Genomic DNA, 22,025 nt, shown 5'->3' with positions numbered 1-22,025 from the left:
TACTTACAGTCAGTTTAGTTTAATTAATAATACAGAATCTATTTATTAATTGTTCCTAAATCTCTCATGTTTCAGTCTTTGTAATTCTGGATCATTTCCGGTGTTCTGGCCACATGTGGCTCCAGGAGGTAAAAGAGCAGTCAGGCCTCAGCAGCGACCACCTGACCTGTGCAGCATGGAGCATAGGCATGGAGGCAGAAAGATGTCTGGGCTAAACACCTCCTCACATTTTCAGGGTGGGGTTTTAAAAAGCTGCCTCAAGCTAGAGATAATTAAATACAGGAAGGAACGGAAGTTGCCTGGGTTTCTCTTCAAAATAGAGCTTAAGGTGTGTCATTCCTTGGAACAAAAATACTACAAAGGAATAAAAATAAATAAATAAATAAACAAATACATCACATTGTAAAATCATGGCTAAGAATTTAAATTTTCAGAAATCTGACAAACACTGAATATTCTTAAAAGTTCAATAAATTCAAAATGCCTTACAGCAGGAGCCACACCTAAAGTACTGAACACTGTCAACATGTTGTTGTTATGATTCCAGTTTTGTCGTGTGTTGGTGGTAACTTTTGTGTTAACTTCTCTCCACCTGTTTTCGATTTCGGGAATTCAACTGTAAGCTGATGAAACTGGTTGGACAGGCTCTAGTGTGAAGTTCAATTTAAGAATATGACTGTTGTTTGAAGGCCTGACACCTTGGTGAAAAGTATTTTACCTGCCATGCAGCAGCATGTTTTGTACCATGTTTCCCCAGTTACTATGCTTTTTACAGAAATCATCATCATCATCTTGTTCTTCATCATGTCCTCATCTCTTGGATTTTAGGAATTTGAGCAGCCTTGGGGGACACAATTTAAAATGTACACATGGTGGGTATTTTATAGGCTGTTTCCAGTATTTTTAGGCTCAATATGTTTCTATTTGAGTACTTCTGACCAATAGTAAATAAAGGAGTCCTTATTTCTCCATTAGTTTGACAGGCAGTGTACACAAGGCAGCATTTAATAAATTATGAGAAAATAATTGGAAACCTGGTGTCTGGTTAAAATGTTCTGGGGGCGATGGGAGAACTTGGACTCATGAACTCTGGCAACAGTCCTGTTATAATTACTTTTCAGTAGTATTTCCTACAAGGCATTACAAGACAGCACTGTGTATCAAACATGTCAAAATGTAACAAGCCATCTTCTGGTAACATACAAAAGAAGAACATCATATGTGATCCTACAGGATCCTTTTATACATTTTATATTTATGTGCAAAATTTCAAACAAATTGTGCACTAAATAGCACAAGAAAGAAAAGCAATGCTACATGCTTTGTAAAGTTCATCCACATAAAAGGCTTTTCCCTATCTGCCAATGTTGTATTTCTCTAACTAATTTGTACCAGGTTTTTAGAAATACTGAATCCAAAATCCCTTACCCTCTTTAATCCTTTTTTTTCTTCTGCCCATAGTGGTAGCTTCAACCTGTTATTTAGATTGTCGATTAATCTGCTGATTACTTTATCAATGAATTGCGTAATGGTGTAGTCAATGACGATTAAGAACAAAATGACAAATTCCCTTCACTAAAGGTGGTTTCTTCGAATAGCTTTTTTTAATCTCTGACCAATTGTACAAAACTCAAAGATATTAAATTAATAATTAAATAAAACAGAGATACCAGCAGCTTTAAGAAGAGTAGTAGTCCTAGTGTTTTATTTTGAAAGTTTCAACAGGAAGAGGCGTTCGGCTTTCTTTCCAGGCGGACCGAGTCGTCGCAGTACGTCAGGAGACTTCGGCTCCGCTCGGAGAAACGGCATCGGACTGTATGGTGGAGAACCGTTTCACAGTTTTACCTTTTTCTGGGGACCGGCTGTATGATTAAGCTACAATCTTCAATGAGTAAGCATATCCCAGTAAGTAACGTGTTTTTTATTTATTTATTGGCTGCCATTTTGTTTCAGTTTTAATTCCTTCGGCTGCTTGTGTTGTAAAAAAAAAAAAATCAGCCCGTTACCGTTACCAGCTGGCCTTCCTCGGTGAAATCACGGCCTGTTTCTCACGAACCCGGTTTAAAATCTTCCTGACTCTAACGCTTAAGACTTAATCTCTTACTTAACTCTGACATAAATTGATTGAACGTGTGTTTGCGCCTGTTTTTTAAGTGGTAATTAAAAGCTTTGTGTGTTGTTCGTCAAGGCTCGGAAGCGGCGGTAGGATGCGCAGCACGGGCTGGTCCTTGCTAACGTTAGTCCTCTCGAAGTTTCTGTCTGATTAAATCGACGCATTTTCACGTGAAATAAGTCAAAAATCTAAATGACATTTTCTTTGTGATTTTTGGACACGCACTACCTGCCTGCTGCTTCAACGAGGCGTCGTATTTGTCACCTGAAAGCAACGTGGGTCGAGGGTCCATCGCTCAGCTCTTTGACAGCCTATAGGCCTCCAACGCTATATGATGGCGCCCAGTCGCTCCTCACACAAAGGACACTTTACAGCCTTGCACTGCAATAACATGTCATCAATTTAAATGATCCTTTTTATGTTTCTCACCTTCCTTTTGTCTTTTTACAACACGTCCCTCTCTGTCATTTATTCGCTCCATTTTTGTTCGCTATGCAACATTTTCCATCAAATTCAGTTTTTCAGCCGGAAAAATGCCGGATTAACAAAGCATGCTTGATCAGCTTAGGTTTTAGTATTTGGAGCATAAGCTGCAGGACAGAAACATTTCCAGCAAGTGGGCCTTCAGATATTAATACCCTGCTTAAGGGTGTAAAGGGCAAAAACATTAAGAACCCAGCTTAATGGCAGTGAAACCATTTGAGAGTTCCGATTGACGACGACGATGATGATGATAATAACAGTTAAAGCCCAGCTGAAGGCCTCGTGGTGAGCTCAGCTTTCACAGATATGACCTAGATGTCAGAAATGACACATCCTTCTTATTGTGCAGCAGCAGCCATTAGGTAGGATGTTACACAGTACTGCAGTGTGACTTTATGTAACATACTCACAGGTAGACTTTCATTTTTGTCGTCTTATTTTACCATCTTCCTTCCTGTGAAGCATTGCACTTCACATCCTTGCAGTTAACAGTGTCGTGCTTAACATGCTGAGGTGGGTTAATAACACACACAAACACACAGGAGTTCACATTTTTAGCTTTGTATGATTGCACCTCATTAGTTCTTAAACACTGGGAAATGCGCAACTTTTGTAAATTTTATATTTAATTTCTGGCAGTGTATGAAAACCGGGACTTGCAGATACGGGTGGGGTAAAAAATCGATACAGCATAGTATCATGATATTTGACATGGCAATACTGTATCGATACACGGACGCCAAGTATCGATATTTTATTATATAAATTGCAGATGGGACTCTTAACTTTTTGGTACTAGAATAATAAAATCTATTTCTTTTTTAGTCCACTAGAAAACTTAACAGGACCATATAGAGGACAGAAAAAGTGATATGAACATGACTTTAGGGACCTAATTGGAAGTTGGAAAAAGGTAATAAATTACAATATATCTCAATATATTTAAAATCGAATCGCAACATAAATATCGGGATAATATCGCATCGTGGGGCCTCTGGTGATTCCCACCCCTACTTGCAGAACACTGTCTCATGTCTGCGTTGAAGTCTGGTCTATGTTAGGCTTTTTCTTCGATCGATCACTTCTTATGAGTTTAATCTTTGAGTCTTAAGGACTGACACTTGTCTGTAGATGCAGTATCATTATCTAGGCCACTATTGGGTTACGGTGATGTTAGTCATCAGTGTACAGAAGGGAGTCTGCGGGTGTGTATGACGCATCTGTTTGACAAAACAGAAATGTTAACCAGTGTATTTTGCACCCGTTCTGGAAAGAAGAGATAAAAATCTCAAAACATCAGCAACATTTGTGGGTATTGTTGAATCTGTTGCTTTGTTCTGTAAAATGACAAATAACCATCTCAAGTTGTAGAGTAGAGTCTAAAGTGCTGATGTGTAACAGTCAGTAAACCAAAACTATGAAGTTATTTGTGACAAATTCACTGGTTTTAGGTTATTAAATGTGAATATTTTCTATGATAGTAAATAGAATGGGTTTTGGACTGCTGGTCATCCAAATAATTAATAAATAAAAGAATCGATAATGAAGATAATCATTAGTTGCAGCTCTAACTTGAATATTAAAATAAGATCATTATATTTCCATAGGTCAATTAACCAACCTTAGTATTTGGTAGTAGTACTTTTACTATTCACTATCAGTATGTTCTCAAAGGAAATAGCTTGAACTTTTTCTAAAATAAGGGTATTGTTCAATCCCAAGTCGGAGATCGCCAAAATGTTTCAAGTGTATACCACCAGGAGCTGTTTTGTCACGTTTCAGTGCCAAAGCAAAGAGCACCAGGACTGAACCCCCCCGTGTTGTTTCTTTCCTTTTTAAATCTGTGTTTTTAAAAGCACCTTGTTCTTCTTTCTCCTTGTCCCGCTCTGTGTCCTGCAGCAGTTCTGTGGTGTTCTGGGTCACACATTTATGGAGTTTCTGAAGGGCAGTGGGGACTACTGCCAGGCTCAGCACGCTGCCTATGCAGACGAGTGAACGGCCAAACTCGCCATCGATCCGACGCACTTGAGCCACAGGAGGGACCCCGGAAAGTTGGCAGGACCGGGACGCCTCCCAGAACCAGCGACAACTTGGCCTGGATGGGGTAACTTCACCCGCTGCACACTGCCCTCGTCGGCTTCCGCCTGGCCTGAATCAAGGTGGAACCAGCCTTGTTTTTTTCCCCCTTCCTTTTCTTTTGTTTTATTCCAAAGCAGAGGGTTTTGAGTTATTTCTCTGATTGTCCACCCTTTTTCGGCCGTTAACTCCTCAAATTTCCCCATTTTCCTGTCGCAGCCTTCGTTTAGTTTTGTTTTTTGCCAACTTCGAAGAAGACCGGAGGATTTCTGTTTCTTGGGTTTCTAGAAGCTCGTTGGAAGTTTTTGTTTGACATTCCCTCCGAGGTTAACTAAGTGTTTACATTAGAGTTTTTACTCTGTGGAAGACTTCTGGGTTTTGTTTTGGGTTTCTTTTTTTACGTTGTCACAATGGCTCGTATGAACAGACCGGCCCCTGTGGAGATCACCTACAAAAACATGCGGTTCCTCATTACCCACAATCCCACCAACGCCACCCTGAACAAGTTCATCGAGGTGAGCCTCAGTGTCATTGGTTAAAAGTTAAAATTTAATCATTCAGATTTGAGGTTTACACATTTTTAAGCTTTCGCATTTTTTGAAGTAATACGTTTCTAGAACTGTATCTTCACATTTGGGAAACATGAGGACAAAGAAAATGTGCTCGGAAATATAATATTTTGAAACTGACAGTAATGGAAGATAATATTCAGCGGAAGATAAAACACGTGAGACTAATTCAATTTTATTGCTTGTGTACTTACTTTATGTTTGGTATTATTTCTTTCTAATATATCGTGATGTGTTTTTTACAGGAGCTGAAGAAATATGGCGTGACCACCGTTGTGAGAGTTTGTGAGGCCACCTATGATGCCACCTTGGTGGTGAAAGAGGGAATCCAAGTTCTGGTGAGTTCAAGACTACAAACTCATTGATTCCTTCATGCATCAAACCAAACTCAATGTGGGGGTTTTTTGCTCTTTTTCTCTCCCAACTCTGTGCTACTTTCCTGAACACGCCCTGTCAGTTTTATGCTTGTGTTATTACTGAGTGTTGAGTAAAATTTTCCATTAATAAAAGGCATAACAGACTAAGACCAATGATAACACTGAGCTCACAGCTTGTACCTTTTCACTCTTTCCAACACTGTGAATTAATGAATGATTTAATGAGTTTTTGAGCAAGCAGACCAGGGAGGAAAGTGTTTAATGTTTTAATTTTCAAAACCATAGTAATAAATATTTACTTTTTAATCAGCAATTTAAAGATGGATTAGGAACTAAAGCATATATAAATTAATTAACTAAGTAGTGAACATCATTCATTTCATTATTTATTCATTTGTTGATTGTTTTTAGTCTAAGTGTTATCTTCACAGTGCTTGTTTTGTTCAATGAACATTTAAAAACCAAATATATTAAATTTACATTCATATAAAAACAGCTAATCCTCACATTTAAGAAGCTGAAAACAAATGTGTCTGGATCTGTGCTTTATTATTAACTTAGAAGATGAATCTATTATGAAAACAGTTGTCAAATATATTTCTGTCAATCGATTAAGAGATTAATCAACTAATTGTTGCAGCACCAATTAAATTATATGCTCATGGATTCATTTAATGACATAGAAACCAAAGAGAAGTACAGAACAGTACATAAACTGATTCTGTCACTAACTAGATTAAGTGGGTCAACTTCATGTGTAGCCACTAAAAAAGAGAAGAAGGGGGGGGGGGGAAACCTTCCTAACGTCCCTCCCCCACTCCTAACAACAACATTTTTGTTTCCCTTCAGCTGGTTCAGCCCTCACACTTCTTTTGTTTTGGTTTCCGAGAATCTGGGCACATGACATCATTTCCCTCTTTCCCCATCTTCTTTTCCAGGATTGGCCTTTTGACGATGGAGCTCCTCCCTCCAACCAGATCGTGGATGATTGGCTGAACCTGCTGAAGCTGAAGTTTAGGGAGGAGCCCGGCTGCTGCATCGCTGTCCACTGTGTGGCAGGGCTGGGGAGGTGAGCACTCGCTGTCAGAGAGATTAATGTGTGTTCTTATCATAAGGGATTATATTTTACACGTCATTTCTGTGCGTTGGGATGTGACAAATAAAACTGTTTGTACACTTTTATATATTTATATGTGAAATTAGATGGTTGAAAATTAGATAAGATAATTGGTTTTGATTTTTACATTTGTCATTGGTTTCAAAAGCAAACTACAAAATCCAAGGGCAGCTGGGCTATTAAATGTCCTTGATTTAATCCTCCTTGAGTACCTATAACCCGGATGACTGAAAAGAGTTTTTGTTTATGTTCCCATACATGACTCATGAAATCACTCGCATACAACAACCTGCCTAACAGGTTCTGTTTTCATTGTTTCCGCTATAAACTGATCAGAGATTTAAAAATAGATGAACTTCCGCTCCCCGGTGTCCTATTACACACACAGCTCACAGTCACAAATATGAGGGTTGGGAGAACTTTGCTGATTAAGTTTTTGGACTCAACTTGAACTCAACAGAGGTCTTTCTGAGGATAGATGAAATCAGAGAGTAGAGTAATGTAAATCAAATCTGTTTAACTGACACACTTTGTGCTTTGTTTCCCTTGCAGAGCTCCTGTTCTGGTCGCGCTCGCCTTGATCGAATGTGGGATGAAATACGAAGATGCTGTCCAGTTCATTCGACAGTAAGATTGCATGACAAATAAAACCTTTCGACAGAGGTGCAGTGTTTGCCCAGAAGAAGGTTATGTTTTGTTTGAAAAGCCAATCCAGCCTTCTGGTGATCTTTCATATCACAGTGAAACAGCACGCTGTAGCAGTGTTATAAATAAAGCCTGATTGAAAGTGGATATTTCACTTTTAAAAATCTGATAATATATCTGGGGGCATTTTCCCCTTTTATTACAAATGACAGTCCAGAGGTAGATGGGGAAACAAGGGAAGAAAGAGAGGTGTGCAACAAAGGTAATGGCTAGAATCAAACCGTGGACGTTGTGGTATGTCAGGAAGCCCCCAAATAAATTTTTTAACATCAACATTTTTCTAAAGCTCCCTTACATTTGCCTATATTTGATCATTACAACCAGGATATCTACTGAGCTCTACACGTAACAGTTGTCACTGCTCTCTGGTGGACAAACTATGTAATGGAGACCCTTCACTTCCTCAAGCATTCAGTATCTTTGGCATTTATGTACAGCAGATTCTTATTGCTTATCGTATAAAGATACCAGGTTATCTGTGATAAGCCCACACTGCCTGATTATGTTGGCCGTGGCCGTCAAATAATTTTGAGATCTCCCTGTTTTCCCGTGAGAGAGAGGACTCACAGAAACTGAATGTTTGGGTAAAGCAGGGAGGGATGAGTCATAACTTTTAAATAGCTGAGATATCGGATAGTGAGAAAAGAGGGATTTCAGTAGGAACAGTGGATAGTGCTTTCAATTATGTGTTGTCATTTCTTGAAATATTTTTAGGTTCCACATGTTTTGAAACTTTTGAATTTCATAGAAATTTACTAGAATGTTGGGGGGGGGGAGTCTGGGAGCATTTAATTTTAAATGGCTACATATTATGAAAGGAGAAACCAGAAACAGAAGTCTCGCTCAAGGACAGTTCTTGCTCTGAAATCTCCCGAGTTGTTTTAGGAACACCGATGGGACAACTCGCCACTCACAAGATTTCAGAACGGGAGTTGTCCTTGAGCGAGACCTCAGCTGGTTGGCGGTTGTCAGCTGAAGCAGTCTATTGCACAGATTCCAAAACTGTTTGTACTTACTAGTTATTTCCACACCAAAATATGTAAAAAAAACAAAAAAAGGGCTCGGGTTTAAAATTACCATATTATCCTTTAATTTTTCTAAATATAAAAAAACATTCCTCGGTTAATTTTATCCATTAACATTTTCTGACTTGGTTTTCCTGAATATTTATTATATCAAGTAGGGCTGAAACGATTCATTGATTAAATCGATTAATAAAATACAAATTCTTTGCATCAATGCTTTGTTTAATCCATATAACTATACAGCACAGTGTTTTGCACGGACATTTATTACTGTCGCACAGTGCGCTTACGCTGCGAACATGACGTGATTATGATGGCGCTGTTTGCAAAGTGGAGGAAGAGAGAAAATAGCGAGGGACAAAGAAGAAAGTGTCCAAAGTCTGGGATTATTTCAAGCTAAAGAAAACAACTACTGACTGCGTTGAAATAATCTATAGAAGCTTCGAATGATAAAATCATTGTTGGCTGCAGCCCTAATATCAAGATATACTAAATTACTGATATAAGTGACATATATTGTAATGAAAGATTGTATACTTATTGCTCCCCCCTAATCAAAATATACAGCCATTTAAAATCAAATGTCCTTTCTATGAAAATCCACATATTTTAAAGCATGTGGGAGCTAAAAGCATTTCATGAAATGACATAGCACATACTTTAAAGCACTCCATCCACTTCTACTGAAATCACTCTTTTCTCACTATCTCAGCTATTTAAAAGTTATGACTCATCCCTCCCTGCTTTATGTTCAACCCAAACAATCAGTTTCTGTGAGTACTATCACTCACAGGAAAACAGGGAGATAAATGTGTGGCCAACAAATACAATAGCATTGACATTAAAATATATGGAAATGGGGCCACGGTTTCAAAATACCAAAATCACCCTTTAACTGCCTGACCTTGTGGTGTTTGAAGCGATTGATGAAGATCTGTTGAAATGAGTTGACATTGTCATTGTTTCTTCCAGGAAGCGTCGAGGAGCGTTCAACAGTAAGCAGCTGTTCTACCTGGAAAAATATCGTCCAAAGATGCGCCTGCGCTTCAAAGATTCCAACGGCCATCGCAATAACTGCTGCATCCAGTAGAGCCAAACCCTGAGCCACGCCAAGGCAAATCCCCCCCCCTTCCCCCACCTCACTAGCTTATTACCTGGCAGGCTTGTTTTCTTAGTCATTGTGTTGAAAAACCATGCTCTGTAATTTAACTGTCCCCTTTCCCCACTCCAGGTTCAAACTCAAGTGTCCCAAAAAAGAAAACAGTAAAATTAGTTGTGTGAACCGGAATCACCGTGTTTTCTCTTGATGTCGTCCCGTCCCCCCCCCCCCCCCCCCCCCCCCCCCCCCCAAAAAAAAAATTCGGAAGGGCAGCGCTGAGTCGTGTATCATTGTAAGATGTTGGATTAATTGTTTTCTGCAAACGCATCCCAAAGATTTTAATTGGCCACTACGGTTACATCGCCTGAGAACTAGCGAGTGCTAAAAAAAATAAATTTTTAATTTCATGATGTGAGGAATTATGTAAACCCCGTTCAATTTTAGGGTTCCGTTTCAAGACTGACTGGAAAGAGGTATGCCTTCCTTCAAATCAGATGGTTCATCCGTAAATGCCTTACAATCGAAGTGGAACAAAGGCAATTGAGGCGGGAGTCGACTCCCGCTGGCATTTGGGAAAGGTCATTTTTCTACTCGGAACAAAAAAAAAAGAAAACGTTGCCTTTGTCTTGTGCAGGAAGTCTTACACTCACTTAAGCCCTTTCAGTAACTATTTTTTAATATAAAATGCTTACTTGTTGCAATATTTGTCAATTGAAAGTCTAGGAACTCGTACTTTTGTTTCTTTTCTCTATCAGATCTTCTGTTTACTAATTAACTGCCATGTCCAAAATGTGATTTAGTTTTTTGTTTTAGTTTGTTTCTTTTTTCTTTTTTTTGCTTCAAACTGGACTTCCAACGTCTGCTATATTTTGTATGCCTTTTTATTTGATGTCGGTAACTTAAGACTTGGATACTTGATGATTTTATGTATTTGAAAATGTGTAGTATTATTATTATTAGGTTGGCTATTTATACTATCAATGGATGTGTGATTTAGTACCGTGAGCGACAAAGTTGTACCTGTTCACCAACTTGTGAGTCAGTGAGAGTACATTAAATGATACACTGAAAAAGAAAATAGTCAATGGGTGGTTATTTTCACTGGTTATGAATTAATATCATCATGATTGTATAGAAAGTGCTTTTTTAAATTGTGTCTGAATGGATTTTCATTCTCAACTGTGGAAATAGTAGTTAGATACGAAAATATAAATTCTACTACTAATTCTACATACCAGCTACTTTCCACAGCATGTTATCACTTCGCTCAGTTCTATATGTCTATATACAATTTGAAAAGACTAATATTTATTTAATTTAAACAATTAATCTATTGGTCAAGAACAAATCAAGAGGCAGGGTTGTAATTGAAAAGGTGTCTGATGAAAAAAATCAGATTTTTTTTCTAGTTTGTTTAACTCTTCATTAGTTTTGTCTTATGTTCCCTATTTCCAAAAACTAGAACTCACAATTGTTAAACCCTGAAGAGTAATTTCTGTTCACCTCCATCTACAAGATCCTCTCTCTATTGTCTTTTGTGTCTATCAATCACAAGATCCTAGAAATATTGAGAAAACTTCTTGACGTCCTGTTGTAAAATTAGCTGTTAACACAAGGCAACAGTCATTGTATCTAAGGTGTTTAATCCACGTTGTGGTTTTAAAATGTGCCACAAGGATTAAGAAGTTTTATTCAGCAGCTGGAATAGAAAACGAGCAGGAAGAATGTGAGATGTACTAAAATACCTCTTTTAAATTCTTGTTGATGAAGACGATGGTATGGCTGCCACCCTGCGGTTCGCCCCCTTGTGGTCTTTTTGAAACATACCTTCATCCCCAACTCTTCTTGCTGTATTTCTGATGACTTTTTGGTTTTGATGAGTCTGCATCGGCTTTCCCTTAACTGCGACCTGACAAGATGATCCACTGAACCTGGTTTATTCGAGTTAAATATTGGCATTTGGTTTGATTTCACTGGATAGATTCAGGCACAGAGAGAGCTGTGCCATTCACATGAAAACCTTGAGTGAAACACATACTTATGTAGGTCTTTGTCAGTCATCTCTGATATACTAGAGGTGTTAGCCATCATTTTTAATCAGTTAAATGATAAATAATAAATGAATGACACATTCAAGTTTCTTTTCAATGAATAACCTGTGTACTGTTTACACTGCTAAAAAGCTTGGTATCGAATAGCTGAATATAAATATACTTTGTGAGCTACTCAGGAGGAGTGTAAATCATATAAGCTGTTATAAATGATCACATAGACATATTGAGCTTCTGCTGTCCAATTGCTCAAACTTACCATAAAATTACCGATAAAATGTTACTGGTATTGCAGTGTCTTGGTTTAACTGTATATAAGCATTGCAGACTGACTCAATTAACTTTCTTTCTTTTACATATGTTTTGGAAGTATCCAATGAAATTCAAGTGTGGGCAGAATAAATCTTCTGAAAGAATCAAATCTAATCTTATTGATGTTACACCATAAACACATGTGGCTCACCTGATAAAAATAAAATTAATTGACTGATTTAAAGTCAGCTTTTGTGTGAAAACTGCATGTTTTATCTTCACACCAGTTTTTTCAGCTTTGGTTCGTCTTAAAGCTGTTGATTATAGGAATTCAGTTTTAATTTAAATCACCTCTTGGTAGTTACTGGTAGGCTACTAGTGCATACAAAACATGCAAGAGGTTATCAAAATGTGTTTATTTCCTCCTTTGTACAACTCGAAGATGTCACTTTGAACCTTGATATAATAAATAAAAAGTCATATAAAACTGCCAGAGAGGTTTTCACACATCGCCGCCCTTCAATCACAAAAACAACAGCTGTCATGAGAGAGATCAAATATATCCTACATTTAGAGGAAAAGGCACAGGGGGATTTAAGTGGATAAACAACAAAGATACTCACAAACAGCATGTACGTCTTCCAGCAGTATAATTTGCGTATTGACACATTTACATAAACATACAGAAAAATGTTCAGACTTGCCTCGTTGATGCTCAGATAGAAATGGGGCCGTTGGGTTTGTACATATTCAGCGAGTTCTTCATTTCTCAAATTTTTACAGTACAGAGATGGCAAAATTGAGGTAAAATGAAACTTTTTATGGAAAGGAGTTTCAAAAAAGTGAGGTGTGCTGTTCATTGTCCACCTTCATGTCAGTTTATAACCACAAAGATGGCTTCAAGAGAACAAAATTACTTTCCAAATGAGAGGACCAAATTAAAAAAAAAAAAAAAGACAAACATACAAACCAAGTGACAAAACCCAAATGGACAAATCTTCCATGGAGTTCTTGTTTCTCCTCCAGTCTCTCACTTTTCTGCTCCGGCCCTTCTTCACATCTCATTGGGGCCCTTCATGCTGGAGTCCTTTGCAGAAACAGGCGATGCCACCATGGGCAGGACGCACTGTGACGACTCACAGTAACCATTCATACCGGCAGAACCGGGAGGCCCAGGGACGCCGATTGCACCGGGAATACCACGGGGTCCCCTTTCTCCGTCACGACCATCTTTGCCGTAAGCCGGTCGACCGGGTTCACCTGAGAGAAGAAGTTAAACAGGTTTTTTTTTGTTTGCCCTGCTGAAGTGCCCTTGAGCAAAACACTGAATAACAAATATGAGTTTTTCTTAAGTTCATGAGTTTAGAGAATTAGAAGCCATGTTGGGATTTTCTTTCTGTAATAGTTGGAAATACTTTTTGAGTGAGTTCTCTAGCTTTTGTATCTGTTAATCACTAAAATGATGTACACTCTTTAGATTATAGTAATTCCTCTTATAGAAGCTCTCCCTAATCTGAATAAATCATTTCCAGTTTAACCAGTACATAACTATGTAAAGAATCTGCTTTTGTAAAATGTATTGATATCTACAGGCCTACAAATGAAACTAATCATTGTTTGGTAAAGACTGAAATGTGTTCGTAGCACCAAGTAATCAACTACTGTCAGATTTGTAGTCTTGTTAACTAAATCTTTAATGCAACAGTTCCTGGTTTAAATTCAGTTTTTATCAGTTCTGTAATTTTATTAGTTTAAAGGTAGGTAAAGTTCTTGTATGGCTGCTTGTGTTAATACAACGTTAAATATTTGAAGGGTAATAGTTGTGGTCTCATTGCTGGAACTTAGTTATCTTATCAGGACTATAATAAAAAGTAGAAAATCAGTAGAAGCACTAGAAGAATTTTGAACAATGCTGATTTAAAATATAGATGTTTTGTCATACATGTTTTGAATTATGTAGTTATTAAAGCAGTACTAAACAGGGTTTGTCAAAGTGAGAATACACCTGGTATATTCTAAATTACACATCACCCCACACCTCCAAATCAATGTTTTCTTCCTTGAGTTGATGAGATGATGAAAATTATCATATTGATAATAGTAGTTTTATCATACAGATAATAGTAGTCTTTATGCTGTTTATTGAATAATGCCGAGTGTTTGATTTAGATGCATCAGAGTCAGAAATTAAGGACATTTGTTCTAAATTCAGATTTATTAGTCATACTTGTCATTTACCTGTTAGACCGGGGGATCCTGGTGCTCCTTTGGGTCCTATCACTGTGGGTCCTCTGTCTCCTTTGTCACCTTGGTCACCTGCATAGAGGAAACATAATTATCACATAATTGAAGTTACTATATTTAGCTGAAGTTCAAGCTCAGACTTCACACCTCATCTGTTCCTTCATTAACATTAAGATGAACTTGATTGGTCTCTGAGGGGGAAGTGGGCCATAGAACAAGATATAAATAAGAACACATACACTAAAAAACGATAATCAACTTACCAATACATCTTTAGCTTTACTATAATTTTATTTAAAGATGTACAGATTCTAAGGGTGTACAAACATGACTTTTTCTCTCCGAGTACCAATTCCAATACCTCAAACCAGGGTATCTGAGTGCAGATCCCATAGCAGTGCTCTGTTTTTCCCCAATTATAAACCCATATATCTCACTTTACTGAGAAAAGCCCCTGAAATGCCCTTCGAGGCAAATTTGTGATTTGTGATACTGGACTATGTAAATAAAACTGACTTGACTTAAACATCAGGCAACTAATAAAACTCTCAAAAGGACAAAGAAACTGTTAAATATGGACGGATATGTCTGGCTGATAACCTGATCCACTTAATAATAAGGTAATTATTATGTCAGAGCAATGCATCAGTAGCTCAGACTCCATCCACGACATCCGGGCTTTACATCATGTTTTCAAAATATACAATGCCAGATCACAGAACTAAGAAGCAACAACAAATAACAGTTAAAGCTAGTGAACTGTGGTGAAAGTGAAGTATTGCCTTATGGATTGAGAAAATCCTCCTTCTTCTTAACCTAAATAAAAGTTTTACACCTGCCTTGGATCAGCTGGAAAACGCATCGTCACAAAACAGGGCTGTTTTTCTGAGCTCACAAAAAGTTTAACTTTAAACTACCCAACAGGATATAAAGTTGTTAAAATGAGCTCAACCTTAAATATCTACAGCCGTAAAATGCAACATACTAAAGCAGCAGTAACATTAATCCAGAAGCATCAGATATAATAGTACAACTCTGACAGGGAAGTACATTTTACTGATAACGCTTAAATACGTTTACCTAAGTAGTTTACGTTTACTTAAGATTTGAATGCAGGACTTTTACTTGTATTGTGGTATTAGTACTTTTACTAAAGTAAAGGATCTAAAGACTTCTTCCACCACTGGCACTAAAGTATCTCAAGTTTTAAGCTCTTCAGATGACCACTGGATGCTGCACCAAAGTCAATAGGAAAACTTTGAACTTCTGTCTTGAAATACAAAACAAATTGTTTTCCATTAAAAGTCAGTGACTTGGTGGAGAAATGGAAAATGATTGTTCCCTTATGATGATATTAAGGCTCAGAAATCATTGACAGATCATGCATCATTTGGGATGTGTTGCTAGTATTGGTTTTATCAGCACTTTCACAGTAAATTCTCATTGATTCATTCATTCTTCGCGTTTATTTCCCAGACAGTCACAACCTAGTAGTCATGCGGCCGTAGAGCTGCTAATCTGAATCTCACCTTTGATTCCTTTGCGACCCATTACCCCAGCTGGACCCTTCAGCCCGGGCAGCCCTCGCGATCCAGTGTGTCCGGGGAAACCGTTCTCTCCTGTGGGGCCTGGAGGTCCAGGCGGGCCGGGGGGACCAGGTAGCCCAGAGATGCCTGACTCAGGCCTGCTCAGGCTAGCTGCTAGCTGGGCCAGCTGCTCTGTGACACAGGAGGACATGTTTGACGTTTATATTTATAAGATGGCACTTGCCCAGAGCAAATTTAAAGATGCAGTATATTTTGTTTACAGCTTTTATGTGGTCTCAGAGTAATACTGAAAAGACGTGTTGCTTTAGTTTAAAAAAATATATATTTTTCCAGGCTGTGAGCACCACAAATTCAATTCAATTTACCTCTGTTGTGTTGAAGTGGTGGTAGAAAGCTCAGAGATCCATATCTCAAACCCTGCACAACTAAAACTAAAATTATTTTATTACTTTCTACTTATGTTAACTTAGAAAATATGCGTATTTGTATTTTGGTTGACCCTTTAATCATCAGTGTCCTTGTACAGTGTGGGAAAAGTTTCACCTTTTGGTCAAATCACAAAGTCAGATATTGTTTAAATAATCACCAGCATTACTGCTTGTGTGAGTGAAACTATGGATGAGAAACAGCCTTTTAGCTCACTCCTGCACTTACAGTCATATGTATCAATACGCACTGTCCCTGTCAAGCTCTTAAACTCTTGATTCTCCCCTTACTCTTCTCATAAGAGTCTTGATCCAACTTTAAACATATAACATTACTAAGGATTCACCATGGACAAAACACTTAATGGCCAAACAATTAAAACATATTTTATAGGTAGAACACACAGAAAATATAGAACACAAACTGAGTAAGTTCGGTAAGAAGATGACAAACACTTACCTTGCATTACCCTCATGCAGACTTGTTTGATGTGTGTATCTGTTGGTGATTTTCCCTGAACAAAAAGAGATTGTTGATAAGGATGAGCCATATGTTCCTACAGCATTATTATGGGCAAACATCACATGCACCGAGGCCCTGGGTTGTTGCCTTAGCAAATCAAGTAGGCATATATTTAATTCTATAAAACTAATGTTTAATGATAAATCACTCCCAACAATATCCTGTACTTTCTGTTGAATAATGGCAAACACTCCCTGTTGACCAGAAACAGCTTTGATTCAGTAGAGACCTGTCACAGAATAGTTCAGAGATAAAAACATCTCACCGCTGGTCCCTGCACCCCTGGCAAGCCTGGTACCCCCATGTCGCCCTGCATGCCGCGTGGTCCCGGTTGGCCCGACTTGCCCTCTTTCCCATGCTGTCCTCGGCTGCCCTCAGGTCCTTTATTTCCCGTCTCTCCTGGTGGGCCTGTCTGTAAATCAACAGCAGCAGGTAGATGCTAACGTTTAGGATGACTAGATTACAACAGATAGTGTGCACATGGGTAACTCAGGAACACAGTGAGAGGAGGAGAAACAAATCTGAACATCTAATTTAATCTGTTGTTAGACTGTCATGTGATCAGGGACATGGCAGCTTGTAAGAGCAAAGATGAGCAGAGCAGCAAAGTCAGTATTTAGTTATATTATAAATATCCTCTCGGAGGTCAAAGGGCAGCAGGGGTGGGATCATAAACAAGAAGGATAAGGTCTCATTCAGGAGTTGCTGTTGTTTGAAATTTTGCTGTTTAACTGATCTGCTGCCAAAAAAAGAGACTAGATCCAGACTTTAGCATCAACTTACTGTATCATGGCAAACTCCAATTGTCCTGTAGCTGCTTCACAGTTAAATCTTAACTGCAGTGAAGCAACTGATTATGCTTTTTAAACAGTTGCAGAATGTAAACAACAGTAGGTATCAGACAGATCATCACATCTGGGTGTTCTTTTTTCAATGCCAAAGAAATCAGTACAGCTTGTGAAGTCACACTGACATACAGTAGGACCTTTTCAGAATCAAAATGTGATGTGATATGGTTATGATGCTTTGTTTTGGTGAACGTACCGATCCTTTTTCTCCTTCTTCTCCTTGCTCACCCTGTAAGGAAGACAAGATACGTAAGTAATTGTTCGTCTACAGATATTTGCATACAAAGTTTTTATCAAATGTGATGCTGCGTAGGGAAGTTTTGTTGCATTGAAAGGAAATTATATTTTCACATATTTTTCACCTCATAGTACCAGATCTTTTTTTAAATATCTTAATAATTTGACAGAATTTCACCTTTTGGTTTCACGCTGATCCGTCAACAGACAAATATTGCTGTCTGCATGAAAACAAGCAAAAGCAGGTGTTTCAGTAGTCAATCACTCACCAGTTCTCCGGTCTCTCCTGGTGTTCCTTCAGCACCTGCAGGTCCCTAAAATAAAGATGCACGACAGATTTTTGGCACTTAATGTGCTCCAACTCAACACTGTAATCTGTGATTTATATAGCTGGTGTAATATTACAACATATGAAACATACCTGCTCTCCCTTTGGACCATCAAGACCGACTGCACCCTGAGAAAAAAGAACATAAATATTTTATAATCTGAAACCATTTTATATGAAAAAAATTCTGTCGCATTTGCGGTCATAATATAATATAGTAGGGCCTTTTCACATGTTATAGGTATTTGGTTACGTCAAAGAAATTTTGTGATTTTTAACTTTTTGTTCTTAACAATTGGTCTAGATTTGATTCTGCTTTGTTCAATCTGATTTAACTTTTACTTTATACTTTCAGAACTGAGAACCCTGGTCTTACTTGGATTTGACCATTTTTCGGGCTTCTTTCTGAACTAGGCAATTGCCAATATTTTGTATCCATACTCGGTATTGCTAAAACTTGTTCTTAAAACAGCAAAAGCTTTTGGCCACTGGGAGGCAGCAGAGACTAGAAGTGAACGCAACATTGACATATTTAAGTTGATTAGAAAACTTTGAGAGAAAGACTTTCTTGTTTATACTTCCAGCAGTTACAGAGCTACTTTGTCATTCATTTAGAGTAGTTTTGGGTCACTTGATGAATGTCCAATATTCTCTCTCCTCTCTGAGGGAAATATCTGGCTCTTTAGCTTCTAAATGCTCCAAACAATGGCATGAGAGCACAAGGGGCCGAGGCCCTACCGGAGCCGCTACCTAAGACTCTTAAATGAAAAACTACCTCACAAAACTGTAGTGAACTATGAAATTTCATCTATATTACGATATTTATTTATTTATAATCAAATTTATTTCACTTAAGTTTATTAATGAATTTATTTTAGCTCAGGTCTCCCTTGAAAAAGAGATTTCTTTATCTCAGGGGTCTTCCTGGTTAAATAACCAGCTTTCACAGCTTCATTTTAACAGTTAGACTTAAAATCAGTGAAATCCATTAATTAAGTTTGCAGCAATTTCCCCAGAAAGCCGACAGTCAGTTTAATTAAAGTATTTGCTGCTGCAGATCAATCAGATTTATATGTTGTGACGATTCAATCTTTAAATTCATTCTGTAAACAAACTACACCAGTAAACAAAAACAAACTACACCCCTGCAGGTGATTGGCTGATTAGACTTCCTCTCTGCTCTGTATGTAGCTGAATTCAGACCACACATGATTGACGTGTCCTGTTTGCTTTCTGAAACTTTTTATAAGTGGACAATTTATACCTGTATGACTGTTTTGATGTTTTCCACCATAACGCCACCCCAAATTCAACCTTGGACAGATCTAACATCTGGACCTGGAACTTTAACTAGAGTGAAGCGTTTAAACAACACTATTTATTTGCAAAAGTACTTCTATGATCTGGGCCAGGGAACATTTGAGAAGTGCAATGATCTAGCATCGATTGACTCCTGATGGTTTTGGCTGTTAAGCTCACATGGCTTCACTTTTAAAGGGAATCTGTGTATGTATTATAGTCATTTTGTGTGTCTTACCCTGTCGCCCTTCTGGCCAAGATAACCAGCAGGGCCAGGTAGACCTGGAAGGCCCGGATCGCCTTTGGGTCCCTGTTAAAACACAGACACACAAAAAGAAAACTGTAAAATACGTTGAATGTATATGCACATGCACACTCGAGAGTCATAACACAAGACCGACTGTGTGAAGCTTAGAAAAAGTACTGTTGCCCCCACCTTAACCTGACCGCATACACAGAAAAAATACAAACATTTCCAGCTTCACATCATCTGAAAGGTGAGTCTGGAAGGCCCCGAAGAACCCCCCAACCATGTTTATGGGTGTGTGTGTGGGTACTGATTGTGGTGTACAGTGGGCTGATGGGTTTCAGGCATTCCTGGGGAACAGAGAGCTCTTTCAGGGCTTCTCAGCTTCTTTTCCTGCCCTGAATCCCCCCTGATCTGCAGAAAAACCCCTTGGGCCTTCAGATTTCTGTAACAAGGGGCCATTCATGCCCTCTCACCGGCGGATTAGAGACTTAACTGCAGGGACAGAAGTTCATAAAGACCTGCCACTCTTTAATAAAAGCATGGCCAAAGGCTTCAGTTCCAAGATACAAGGTTTATCTTAGTGAATAATACGTTCAGAAAGTATTTATGAACACAGATTGCTCGATTTGTATTTCAAGCCCCTAATCTCTTAGTTTGATAGAGCCGAGGTTTGCAGCAGCACAGAGCAGAAAGCTTCCATAGTCTTTGCTTTATCAAAAGATATTTTGCACTGTTTCTCGAGCCATCCGTGGTCTCATTTTCGTCCATCTTTTCCCACAACAGTATTACCATAATCCTGTTGTTTTCCTCCCAGGTTTTTATTAGTTTTACCAATAAAAGGAATGTTTATAACCCTTCTATACAGCCATGATCCAGCTTTTTTGCTATATGCATAACATAAATCAACATAAACCATGATTCAACATATAGATGTGTACCTTGTAATTAATATTTGGAGTACCGCAGGGTTCTGTACTGGGGCAACACCCTTTCTGTTAAGTTCTCGAGACTTTTCTGTGCACCAGATTAGGTCCTATAACTTTTGGAGTTTATTGTCTATTTTTTGTAACTTGTTCAGATATTATTATATATAGCAAATCAAAGAATGTACTTAAATGCCGATATAGTATACAGTATGCACCTATGACTGATGATTTACTGTATATATATATATATATATATATGCACATTGTTTTATTTATTAATTAATATTTATTATTAGCACTTCCTCTTCTGATTATATTCCTTTAGTCTTTCGTCTTTTATTGTGAATATGTTGTGCACCATCCACAATAATTATCACATGAATATATTGTGTTGCTCCCACACAGACGCATGGGGTATTCAGAAATCGATCTTGCCTGGTTCAAACTTTTTTTTTTTTTTTACTTTTACCTGTAAAATACAAAAACTCATTGTTGTCCTGCCCATTTGTGATAGAGGGAGATATCTACAGCAGCTTATTTTTAAAACCTGTTTTTGCTAGTAAATGTACCATTTTCACTTCTGGTCTGCCTTTTCCCTTAGTCTGTACACATTAAAACAAACACATTATTTTGATAATCACACAGAACACTGCGTGACTTCCAGCTGTTGTTGAAGGTTCATCCCACAGTGAATGTAAAACCAGTTTTGACTAAACTCTCCTGTCACCTCCACCTGTGCAGCTGTCATTGGTGTGGTGTGGTGTCAAGGTGTTGGGTTGATATTAGACACACTCTTAAGTCTTACCCTTGCTCCTGGTAATCCTGCAGGCCCGTCATGCCCTCTCGGCCCTCGTTCACCCTAAAAGACAGAAAAGAAAAAGGTAGAAATGGGTAGATAGACAAATAAATGCCTAAATGTATCAAAGCACAATAGAAAGAAATATTTTTAATACACGGCTGCACATGTTTTTAGCTTCTGACCTATCAGCGTGCCTTACGACGCTGCCCAGACCGATGGCTATGAGTTTTGTGAAGATTTGACTTCTTTGTTTATTATTAAGTTAGTAAAAACGTGTTTTACTCTATAGTATATAGTAATTAGTAATATAATAATTTAATGTAGAGCTCCAGTAAATTATTTTATAAACAACGTGCCACATTAAGAACTTTAATGCTTTTATTTGGCAGGTTTTTTGTTTTTTGTTTTCTGTGCCAGCTTCTGCAAAGTGAATTTCCTTCTGGACAGTCACGGACATCAAGATGTGTTACCCATATTGTATTTTATTATATTAGATGTAGATGCAGTGGTGTAGAATCTGCAATCATGCATGATGAAAACATGAAAATTCTGCAGCAGACTGAACATGTTCTGGCTGGTTTTCATCAATTATGTGATCTTGTGCATTTCTCAGTTTAGTTTTATTAGTATCCTATAATCAGACTTTAATCAGGTTAACACAGGCCACAATATGCAGTCTTCTGCACTCTGTTCATTTGTCTAGAAACCTTGTGCCTGTAATTTAACTCAAGG

The 22,025-nt window shown here is 38.1% G+C and overlaps 3 protein-coding genes across 4 annotated transcripts in view; 1 reads left to right on the top strand and 2 right to left on the bottom strand.

Annotated features, from left to right (window-relative positions):
* lgsn (lengsin, lens protein with glutamine synthetase domain) overlaps positions 1-2,594 on the bottom strand; it is an 11,406-nt gene extending 8,812 nt beyond the window's left edge. The window contains exons 1-2 of the mRNA XM_046028644.1: positions 2,562-2,594; positions 2,378-2,440 (exon numbers count right to left, since the gene is read on the bottom strand). Of these exons, the coding sequence (XP_045884600.1) occupies positions 2,378-2,440; positions 2,562-2,594 (96 nt within the window). The remainder of the gene's footprint in view (positions 1-2,377; positions 2,441-2,561) is intronic.
* ptp4a1 (protein tyrosine phosphatase 4A1) lies at positions 1,747-10,642 on the top strand. Of its 2 annotated transcripts, none has more exons than XM_046047872.1 (6): positions 1,747-1,905; positions 4,496-5,187; positions 5,487-5,579; positions 6,557-6,687; positions 7,288-7,362; positions 9,438-10,642. In XM_046047872.1, exons 2-6 carry the CDS (start codon positions 5,083-5,085, stop codon positions 9,553-9,555), a joined length of 522 nt encoding a protein of 173 aa, XP_045903828.1. In that variant the 5' UTR covers positions 1,747-1,905; positions 4,496-5,082; the 3' UTR covers positions 9,556-10,642. The 2 variants fall into 2 exon arrangements, with proteins under 2 accessions (XP_045903828.1, XP_045903837.1); XM_046047881.1 differs by having other exon boundaries at positions 1,753-1,905; positions 4,499-5,187.
* A 2,279-nt stretch (positions 10,643-12,921) lies between these two features.
* Positions 12,922-22,025, bottom strand: part of col9a1a (collagen, type IX, alpha 1a) — a 22,170-nt gene continuing 13,066 nt past the window's right edge. The window contains exons 25-33 of the mRNA XM_046028535.1: positions 19,557-19,628; positions 18,113-18,148; positions 17,961-18,005; positions 17,651-17,683; positions 16,872-17,018; positions 16,544-16,598; positions 15,641-15,829; positions 14,106-14,183; positions 12,922-13,127 (exon numbers count right to left, since the gene is read on the bottom strand). Of these exons, the coding sequence (XP_045884491.1) occupies positions 12,922-13,127; positions 14,106-14,183; positions 15,641-15,829; positions 16,544-16,598; positions 16,872-17,018; positions 17,651-17,683; positions 17,961-18,005; positions 18,113-18,148; positions 19,557-19,628 (861 nt within the window). The remainder of the gene's footprint in view (positions 13,128-14,105; positions 14,184-15,640; positions 15,830-16,543; positions 16,599-16,871; positions 17,019-17,650; positions 17,684-17,960; positions 18,006-18,112; positions 18,149-19,556; positions 19,629-22,025) is intronic.

This window comes from Micropterus dolomieu, linkage group LG01, assembly GCF_021292245.1.
Source record: "Micropterus dolomieu isolate WLL.071019.BEF.003 ecotype Adirondacks linkage group LG01, ASM2129224v1, whole genome shotgun sequence".
Taxonomy (NCBI): Eukaryota; Metazoa; Chordata; class Actinopteri; order Centrarchiformes; family Centrarchidae; genus Micropterus; species Micropterus dolomieu.
This window is presented reverse-complemented; position numbering and strand designations above follow the sequence as displayed.